This window comes from Etheostoma spectabile, chromosome 16 (assembly GCF_008692095.1).
Source record: "Etheostoma spectabile isolate EspeVRDwgs_2016 chromosome 16, UIUC_Espe_1.0, whole genome shotgun sequence".
NCBI lineage: Eukaryota > Metazoa > Chordata > Actinopteri > Perciformes > Percidae > Etheostoma > Etheostoma spectabile.
This window is the reverse complement of record NC_045748.1, coordinates 13,606,222-13,617,123: the sequence shown is the minus strand read 5'-3', so window position 1 is coordinate 13,617,123 and position 10,902 is coordinate 13,606,222. Positions and strand designations below refer to the sequence as shown.

At 39.0% G+C, this 10,902-nt stretch overlaps 1 protein-coding gene across 2 annotated transcripts in view; it reads left to right on the top strand.

Moving 5' to 3' along the window:
• Window positions 1-10,902, top strand: part of fibcd1b (fibrinogen C domain containing 1b) — a 111,652-nt gene that overhangs the window by 70,093 nt on the left and 30,657 nt on the right. For both annotated transcript variants that reach the window (XM_032539713.1, XM_032539712.1), the window contains one exon: window positions 1,208-1,304. In XM_032539713.1, coding sequence (XP_032395604.1) covers window positions 1,208-1,304 — 97 coding nt within the window. The remainder of the gene's footprint in view (window positions 1-1,207; window positions 1,305-10,902) is intronic.

Genomic DNA, 10,902 nt, shown 5'->3' with positions numbered 1-10,902 from the left:
TTATTATTATTAATGCTATTATTATTTGTGTGAAAGATTTTAATCTAGATGTATAAAGGACAAGAAATTGTTGTACAGAAATGCCAAATTGGGTGGAGCTTATTAATTGTGTCACCATTTCCTGTTTTTTCCATCAGCGAGTGTTGGCATGTTGATTTTAACTTTGCAAAATGTCCTGCAGGAGGGGCTTGAAACATACGAAACAGAATTTAAGTTAAAAGATGATCGTATCTCTGTATTAAGGGAGGAGATCAATCTTTAGATTTATGTTGGAGGAATTCCGAGAGCTCAGAGCAAGCTAGCTTCTTTGAGGATGCAAAGGAAAATCTACAATCCCTAGATGGTGTTGATAAGTGATGATGATCCGGTAATGATGATTAAGATGATCTCAGTGAAGACAATTATGAGGATGAAAATGATGAGGATGAAATTGTTGCCATTGCTCTTCAGGATTGTGTTCTTTGTCTGCACTGATGTTAAAAGCAAATACGGCTGTTGGGGCCATCTGCTACCTTATGGTATTTTAGGGGATTAGTCACGCTGATCATAAACTGTCTCAGGGAAATTCTTTTGTCATTTCAACATTAACACAGCCTTCCAACCGCAAGTCCCATATTTCCGTCTGCATGTATTTCCTTTTCAGGAGCACATTTCCAATTTTCCTTAATATTCAACCTGGCACTTGAAATGTCAGTACTTTTAAAGTTTTTGGGTGATACAGATACTGCACCATCACACATGAGCACAAACACACACACAGCTTTCACAGAGTTTTATTGCTAAATATCTGCTAATGTAGTTGCTAATATTTACTTTGTTTCTCTCTCATGGTTGCTATAAAAGAAACTACCACACAATTTCGCCACACATTATTGCTTCATAGAACTTCATGATTCACGGTACAGAAGAAAAAGAGAAATTTCCCACTCCGTGTATTTAGGATTGTTGTTATATGAATATAATTTTTATACTGGGATTTCAATTAGATTTAATGGATTCCTTTATTAGCCTCAGACAAATTGCCTTTTTAGAAGGAAGAGCATTTGCATTACTCTTTAGTGAAAGAGCAAGCATTTGAGTTCATTTCCTAGTTCAGTTCTAGACAAGCTTAGCAACCAACAGTGGGACTACTTATCACAGAGGAAGAACGTTCATGATGAAACTCATGTGACCCTTGATCTCTTGTCTTGCTGTCTTGCTTGTGTAGGTAATCCAGCGCAGGGAGGATGGCTCAGTAAACTTCTTCAGAGCCTGGGAGTCCTATCGTGAGGGATTTGGCAAGATCACCGGTGAACACTGGCTCGGTAAGTTGCTCAAGTCTGTGGCTGTGGCTGTACGAGTGTTTGTCAATGTATGAACCCATGCATATGTGTATTGTGGCTTGCAAAGCCATGCTAGACCAAATCTTGGAAAGTAGCTTTGCACACAGTAGTCAACGTGGATCCATTAGCTGCTGTTATATCTTGATTACGAGACTTCATAAAAGGCCTTATCAACAACATAATGGCAGCCACCATGAGATGAAGTCACAAGTACAGCACTCAAAGCAGAGAGAAGAAAGCGTTACTCACAGAGAGTAAAATAACTAGTCATGGTGAGTGATTGAGCAAGATAAAGAGACACCCACAAAAAGACAGACAGAGAGAGAGAGATTAGATAACTTTGGCCCTTCATACCCTTAACAAGAATTCAGTAATGAAAGCCACTTCAGCAACAAAAACTATTTACATCAAATAAGATGTGAAAAGTGCCCTTCATGAGAGGTCTGTTTAGCAACACAATATCATAACACAAGCTAAAAGACCAACAATTCAATTACAATATTTTTAATTTTACATGACAAACACAACAACAGTATCATTTCCTTCCCCCCCCCTTTTTTTTTTTTAACCTTACTGCTTTTCAACGCTCGCCTTCTGCTTATTATTTGTATTTTTCAGAGTGTACTTGTCCAAATCCTTTTTATTTCTTGCTGGCAGCATGACAGATTAGTCTGTGCCTCCCCTCAATTTGACAGGAAAAGAATGCAAACAAAGAATGAATTCATCTGTGAAATGATCAACTTTTCCAAAGCCAAATTCCTCGTCTTCACACCCTTTCTCACATTTAGTGTACCAAAATATTTCTTCTTGGCAGGGATACTTTCAGCTCCATCATGGCCATTTTTGTGGCTTAAAGTTTGCAGCTTAGACATTCACATCACATGTTGTATTTGTTTTCTACCCGTCTACATTCACACTTTACATGTTAACATAATTAAACTTCATGGAGGGCTGATAGGGTATAGAAATAGACAGCCAGTCATTTCCATTATAGAGTGTCCTTTGTAGCTTCTTTTTAATTGGCCTGACATTTGTTCAGGTGGCAAAAGAGCTTGAGACAGAGCCTGAAAGCAAGTTTCTCACATCAGATGTTAAGTATGAACATTGACAAATAAAAAAAGATATGAAGGGGAGTAAAGGGAGACATGTGACTGAACTTTAAACAACTGCAGCTGAGGAGTGTGACTGTACCACAGGGCTGTTTTGAGCCGCCTTTTGCACTCCCTGTTCACACAAGACTGTGTAGCCACTTTCGACTCCAACACCATCATCAAGTTTGCTGGCGGTGGGCCTGATCACAGATAACAATTACAAGGCCTCCCTGAAGGAAGTAGAGGACCTAACACGCTGGGTGTCAGGACAACGTATGCAAAACTAAAGAGGTGATAGTCACTGCTTGAATTTGTTGATGAAATCCATGTAATAATAGTAAGGAGGTGACGCATCCTTACGCATCATGATATCGAATCAATTTGAATCGTTGATAGGATAAACGTAATGGAATCGTGAGACCAGTGAAGATTCACACCCCCAATAGGCATTGCCCTTCCCTGCCTAAAGGTGTTTTGCACCAGACACTGTAAGAAAAGGCTAGGAGAATCATTCAATATCCTAGCCTTTTTTCTCTGTTTGAGTCGGGAAGAAGTTAACTGATACACCAGGCCAGCACTGAGAGGCTCAGAAAGAGCTTCTATCCTAGCAACCATTGAATGATTGATTGATTAAGTGTTACATAATCTCTTTCATTTCATCCCACCTTATCTCCCTGTACATACAAACATCCCCTGAAGCATGCCTCGATGTGTTGTTGTTCGTTCATGTTTGACATTCAGTCCATCATGTCACCACAGTTATACACACAGAATACAGAGGGAAACTTCAGCAAGAATCTCGAAAGGAGGCTTTTTTTCTTTCTTTTTTTTGTAGGTGAGAGACCTTCATTCTTTAAATACTGTTGTTGGGAACATGACCTTAGGCAATTTGTACTCTGATGCCTGTCTGAACCATTAGCCACCATTCAAGCACTCACTCTTTTTAGTCCTGACTCCAGAACCTTCGGTGGTACTTCTCTCCCACTCATACTATGACTGCAACGTGATTCATGCCTGACTCAATGTGAAATTGTGATGGTGACAGCACTCTGAAGCTGGCCAGATGCCCACCATTGGTGATCCATTGCAGCAAACAAAGTTAATGTGATAACAACTTAGGTTTTATTAAGTGCATCAGCCGTCATTAAACAATAAAGTTTATTGCTTAATCAGCATCTGTGGGGGAAATATTGGGTTGTTTGATATTCTTATGAGTGCATTAATGATCACCATATCTGTTGTGCTTACACAAAATCACTAACGCTAAGCATTTGCTGAAATATTTCCTGAGGAAATTCGGATTGAGCAGCAGTGTTAATGAGCTATCACCATGGTTCGTCTGTGTGTCTTTAAAACCTCTCATCCCAGTTTGCACAAGATCAGACTGGTGGAGTAAGTGGAGCTTGAAGAAGTCTGTCTGTTAAAAACACACACTTGGTCACCGTTAAGGTTGTGGACGTGCCCCACCACAGCTGAAATACTCTCACATCAGCACTAGATTCAAGCACACTTTCACACACACGAACAAACACTTCAACATCAATAGGTGTCTGTGTGGAGCTCGGTTCACAGGTATTATGAATACTGCCCCATCATACGGCGCATTGTTTTTGTTCATAAAGTCTGCAATGTTGTGATTTTGTTGTCTAAATCACAAATTCGTTAAATGCAAGAATTAAGAAAATTGTGAAAGAAAAAAACTGCTTCTCATCAATTTGTCCCTAAATTCTATCCAAAAGCATATTCAATTAAATAAATGAAACAAAATGGAAATTTAAACATTCCATTATGTTCAATATGTATAATTTTTAAAAATAACTGATAAATGAATAAAAAGAAAGTAAAGAGTGGTGTAGCTGCAGTTATTTCTTTTGCCAATGTTGTTTTAAGAGTTTGTTATTGAAATTTAAATATTTTACACTTTTAATCAGTTTAAAAGAAATATTTATTAGATCAAAAATGTACGATTTCAATTTCGAGTGTCAGTAATTAATAATTCACAATGTGTAAGGGTTAGGTTAGGTTGCACTGCAGGTCTGTGTCCTTGCTAGACATAGCGATGCTTGTATATACCGTATAGCCCTTGCAGAGGTTATGTGAATTAATGGAGCTCTAGGTCTCTTTGCTGACCTGAGGCAATACAAAGTGCAGCCCATAATAAAAAATGTGGTTGGAGTGCCAGCTAGTTCCCCCTATGGTATGCTGTAGGAACATGGTGGGAATATGGAAAGCTTAGGATTTAGCAGACTGAATTTCAATGAGCCAGCAGGCTACTTTGAACCTTTCAGAGTACCCATGCTCATTCAAGGTGTGCTGTTGTCTCGTCACCCCCATCATCGATTACCCTCAGGGCAAAAATGAAAAATGGATTCATGCTTGCCTACAGCATGGATAGAAAGAAATTCATTGCAGTTATCTCCACCAGACAAATATTGTTCACTAATGCCACCCGCCATCTCTGAAGATCTGTAACTATACTTCATCTCATGATCGTAACATGCAGCTCTGATTTCCTTTAGGAGTTTTGCTACGTGTATAATTGAACTTCTAATAGTATGATAGTAATGGCAATGAGAAAAATTTGATGAAAAAAATGAAGAGAGACAATCTGTTGTCAGGTTGTTGTTTTTTTTTTTTTTTTTAAGTCACCTGCTTTACTGCATTTAATAGTTTCTGAAATATGTGTGTGCAGGATAACACAATCACCCTTGTGAGAAAGGTTCTCACACATTGGTACCACATTTGTAAGGCAAATTATCAAAACTCAATTTATCACAATTATTCTTGGGAAAATCTTCTGTCTTTTAGCAATTTGGAAGGTTATGTGTCATTGGTGTCTTGTATTAGTTGAAATCTGTACATTTTGATTGGAGTGTCAATTCTGGTTGTTAAATAAGTGCAATAATCTATTCTACTTTGCTTTATTTTCATGACGGTATTGCTTGAGAGGGTTCTATTTTTCAAAATTTAAGACAGCTTGAAGTTGTTCATCAATGATAAAGGTATAGTTTAATAGAAAGTAGCAATGATTGAAATAGGGAGTCAATGATTCAAATCAATGATAATGATTTGGACTGGATTTGGGGTCTTTGGTTTGAGACCTGCTTTTTCTTCTCTAAATGAAGGTCATCACACATCTGCAGTAATTTGAAGACAAGCAGACAACAAATGGGCTTCCTGTGGCTCAGATATCCTTTCTGCATGCTGTGTTTAAGTGTAAAAACTAACATTTTGCTGAGTAATCTCTCCCAAGGGGGCATACACAAAGAGCATAAAACTGGGTCAAGGCAATTCCATTGTTGCCATCAAATCTATTAAACACCAGGTCTCTGAGGCTGATGTAGACTTGTCTACCTGTAATGTAGGTCCTGAAACAGTTTATTATTGTCCCACTGAGACTAACCTAGTTTTCCAGATGGCCTATTACATTAACATACCTTGGTCTATATAGTGTTGAAAGTAGCACTTAAATTCAGCAGAAAAAGGGTAGACAAGGGTCTATTGTCATATTCATGGCCTCTCTTCTGGCTTTGTGTTCATAAACTGCAACTATAATTTATTCTTGTCTATGCTTGTGTAAACAAAATATTATAACAAAAACACAAAGCTGTCACTTTAGCTAGTGAGTATTGTAGAATTATGGAATATTAGTCTAAAGTCTAACAACACAAGCAATATCCTGTGACATTTTGTTTCTGTTCTTTTTGCTAAACATATCACCAGGGGAGCTACATTCACAAGAAGTGTTTTTTGATGGCCTGTTGTCAGAAAGTGTAGCTGTTAGTTTAGCTGCTATTTTAGCTGACACTGTCAGGAACCCATAATAAGATAAACTCCCAAAGAAGCACATTTGAAATTGCATGCATTTTTCCAACATCTTTGTCTTCGAGTTCATTAACCAGTGAAAGGTCTTCAAATCAGTGTTTTCGTATTGTAGTTATACTGAATCAAAGATTTGTTTTGATTTTGTCTTTTCCATATAAAGGAAAAACAAACACTTAGCGTATTTGAGCAGTACTCAATGTTATTATTCAGTGGATAATTAGCAGCTTAATCAATACCTCTAAATGGAATTCTAGTTTTTAGTTGCTCTGAGTTATAGGAATAAATATTAATTTGGTGTCACACCAATTGTTGGTTTGGCTATCTGTCATCTGTGTATTTATTTACAAAAGGAGAAATAAACTCCATTCTCCCTTTTCATTCAGTTTTTACATCTTTTTTATATATGCTTCATTCATTTAGCCATAAACGGTTTTCCTATAATGTTTTTCAACAATGTCAATTATCTAACAAAGAAAACCCCACAATTGGTAAAGTAAATTCTCTTTTTGAAGCAAAATGAACAACAGACCCTGCAGTCTGGTTTTTGAAGCATTTGAGCAACAAAAAAACTGTTGATCCCTTTTTAATATTTTGACACTATCATTCTAACATGGAGCGTGTTTTATGGATGTTCTAGTTTAAGTCTTCTGAAATAACAGGGAAAACATGCCAGTGCTGCTAAATCTCCAGCCGGGGGGTTCTGAGTCTGCTTACAAGTATAGGCCTGATGAAACTTTGCTCTTTGGGCAATAAGATAAACCAACAGAACCAGCAAGAACGACTCACTCTCTGTTGCACTTTAAAGGACAAGAGATCAGATTATACTTTATTCATCCCACGACGGGGAAATTCTGTCGTTACAGTAGCAGCAAAGCAGCAACAGCAAAAAAAACAAAAAAAAAACAATAACACACAAACAAGTAAGCACGTAAGAAATACAAGGCACAGACGATACAAGACCAGTCAAACCACGAACAACCAGTAAGAATTCCAGTAACATGGCTCAAGCATGGTGTTCGTGGTTCGACTGGTCATGACGGTTTTCCCACAATGGCAACTGCCTGACTACACAAACAATACAGTCTTTATAAAATATTTTTAATAAACTGTCTTTACACTTACAAAGTTCTCAATGCTTTGGTTTACATTATCATCATTATGCTGCTGTGGAAGTGTGGTGCTATCTGAGCCTTGTAAGTGGTATAGAAATAGTGATTTCCTTAAGTCACGTAGACCTGGTGAGGTGAAAACCACCCAGGACGTTGCATTATATCTGCCTGGTTTTCTACTCTGACGACTGGACCACCTATTGGAACTGGTGTATCAGAGAAATTAGGGAAGGCAAAATCGGCTAATATACCAGTGAATGTTGGTGTGTTGATGTCACGGTGTAACAGAGAATCTGTTGCCCCCATCTTTCAGCTCTTTTCATTAACAGTAAGCTGTAAGCTACACCACAGGAGTTTTCCTCCTTTATTCTGGCCTGTGTTTGCAACCCCTGCCTCAAGACTGTGAGCGTGGCGCTGCAACGCTTGGCTAACCAGATAACCAGTATAGAGCAAGAACACAAGACTCTCTTTTCATTATTCAGGGGGATTTTGAGCAAACCTCAGCCATGAACTGCACAAAAACAGACAGTATATTAAGTATCCCATGGGGGACAGAAACACACTGTGACACCATATCAAAGGATGCTTACTGCTTTGCTCCCCATACTGCTTTTTGACCCTCTGATTACTCATCTTCTTCTAACTTACAAGAACTGAAATCCAGAAAGCTTGTGGTAAACATTGTGGGAAGAAAAGCCAATGATCTGATTGAGCTTACTGATACTGCAACACTGTGTCATTGCAGATGAACCGAACGCGTGTTCCCGCTAAGACTTGTTTAAAATACAGCATTGAAAACAATTTTACAGCCAAAGTCAGACAGCTTCTTCAGGCAAAGGATGAGGTGCACAGCAGTGGCAAAGGAACTAGAGCAGACAAAATAAACACTGAAAAGCCCAAAACAAAGCTTGCACATCTTCCTGGCCTTAACTCACTCACTACACAACCTACCTTTCCAAATAAGTTCCCATCACCCACCACTCCTGCTACAACCTGCATGCTGCAACAGTGAAGAGGATGTCTTATGAATCTTACAGAGATAAAAGACCAGGAAAGCCCTAGGCCCAGATGGCGTCTCACACTTCTGTCTGAAGGCATGTGGTGACCAACTGGCTCCTGTCTCGACATAGATCTTAAGCGGATCACTCAACTTGTGTTTCTCCTGCATCAAATGCTACATAACCATACTGTTCCCTGTAAAGCTTGCATAACAAGAACAATGACTACGGGCAGTTTCTTTCACATCTGTGATCACAAAGTTCTTTGAAATTCTAGTGTTGGCTCACCTAAAGTACATAACAGGACCCCTGTTGAATCCCCTGCGGTGTGCCTACCGGCCAAACATGTTGGTTAATGGAGCAGTCATTATGGCCCTGCACGCTATATCCAGGCTATATCTTAAATGGAGAGTTACTGTATGCAAGGATCTTTGTTCTTCTCCTGGAAAACTGCCAGAAAACTCCCAAAGTAACCACTTCTACCAGTGAATCACCATCTTCCTGAAAGACAGGAAGCACCAGGAGAAGCTAAACTCTGTGTGTGTGTGTGTGTGTGTGTGTGTGTGTGTGTGTGTGTGTGTGTGTGTGTGTGTGTGTGTGTGTGTGTGTGTGTGTGTGTGTGTGTGTGTGTGTGTGTGTGTGTGTGTGTGTGTGTGTGTGTGTGTGTGTGTGTGTGTGTGTGTGTGTGTGTGTGTGTGTGTTCGTGTTCTCCTCACCGCTCTTTTCTCTCCTCAGCGAGTTCTATAGACACCATTCTTATTTGAGACTCACCTCCCTCACCATACTCCACTCTGTGGATGCCATGGAAGGTTTACACCAAGTTTTGCAGAAAGTCCCAGTAGAGGGTGTTCTTCCTGTGCCAGCTGAGGATGTTGCAACATAAGCTGTTGCTTCAATTCTTTTTGGTTGTGTGCTTTGGTTTGGCAAATGGGAAAAGGGCAGGGTACAACAGATGTAACAAACTGAGGAAAAGATCATTGGCACCAACCTGCCTTGCCTTTCAGGACTTGTGCACCACCTGAGTCAACAAACATGTTTCGCAGACTCCTTTGACCCTGTCCTGGAATTATTCAACTCCACACTTCTGGGAGGTTTTCTGATGAAAATCTGTCTGCCCCATCCCTCCAGGGAAAATAAGAAATTTGTAGCCCTCATTGTCTCAACTCTAAAACAAAAATGCTAATACAATTACTGAACTGTCTAATAAGCCAGCTGTAGAAGACATGAACTGAAAATATGTCTAATTAAATTTCTTTAAACTTCAGCCTCAGGCATTGCGGACTAAAAGTGGATGAAAATGTTATGAATCGTGTCCTTGTTTCTCTGACAGTTTGTCATTTCCCATAGCAAGAGAAACAAACCAGATGTAATGTAAGACTTAAGAGCAGCAGTGGTAGTGTTATTGTTTCAGATCAGGCTTAGGTTTACTGGAGTCTAATAAAAATGTACAACTGCACAAGTGCACAAAGAGAGAGAGGGAGGGAGGGAGAGTAAATAGCTAAACAGAGAAACTCAACAGAAACCTTACTTCATTTGTGCCATATGTGGAGGCTGTCATATTTGTCATATTTATGTATGGACTTTCATCCTGCAGTCATCCTGTGATAATGATGATGATGACTGGGTAAATCTGCTTATGTTTCTGTAGCAGCCCTCTAATTCAGATCACCGTGCACAAAAACAATTTCTTTCCACGTGTCTTTACATTATTGAGGAGATAACAATATCTGTGCAATAGCTGTGCAGTGCCATCTACCCTGGACATAACATTCAATTTGCTGTGCAGCTAGAAGTCATTGTTATAAGCTCACAGATGCATTCAATACATAGCACTGTCATAATATGGATTACACAATATTTTAGACCACTTTTGTACTCATACTTTCTGTATACTGTACAATAGACCAGTACCACGTCTTGACTTGACCTGCATATACTGTACTACACGTATGCATACTTTATAAACATAGTTGTGGTCCTTTTTGGTCATAAGCATATGGATTTTATAAAGGAAAAGCAATAGCCCAATAGGCGAAACAACTGAAATTAGTTCTTGTATTACATTTTTTTGCAACTCTATATAACATACAGCAGGCATTTAGCCATTGTCTTTTTTCTGAGGGTTTTCAGAGCACGTTATAACATCATATTTTTGTAATGGTCCCCAGCAGTACGAGAAGGGGAACAATGTAAGAAAACCCATGAGTTTTGACTGCTGTGCCTGGAAGTTGTCCTCAATCTGACGAGTGCCTCGTTGTGATCCAACATTGCTCAGCTGACTGCCTCATTAAATATACACTTTCAGCTGCCACTGAGAAGAAATAGCAAATCAAACCATGTTTTCCTCCTCCAAACTCTTTTATGCTGCCTGTCGCTAAAATTCTGCAGAGAATTGCAGTGTTAACCTATAAGAACACAGACCTATTTCCCCTTAAAGGAAAATTATTGGGAGCATAACACGGACTAAAGAGACAATGTAGAATACATTTCTGAGATGTTTTTTTTAAATAACCCTTTGTAGTCTCAGAGACCCTTTGCTTTTTTGATAGTGCTGCAA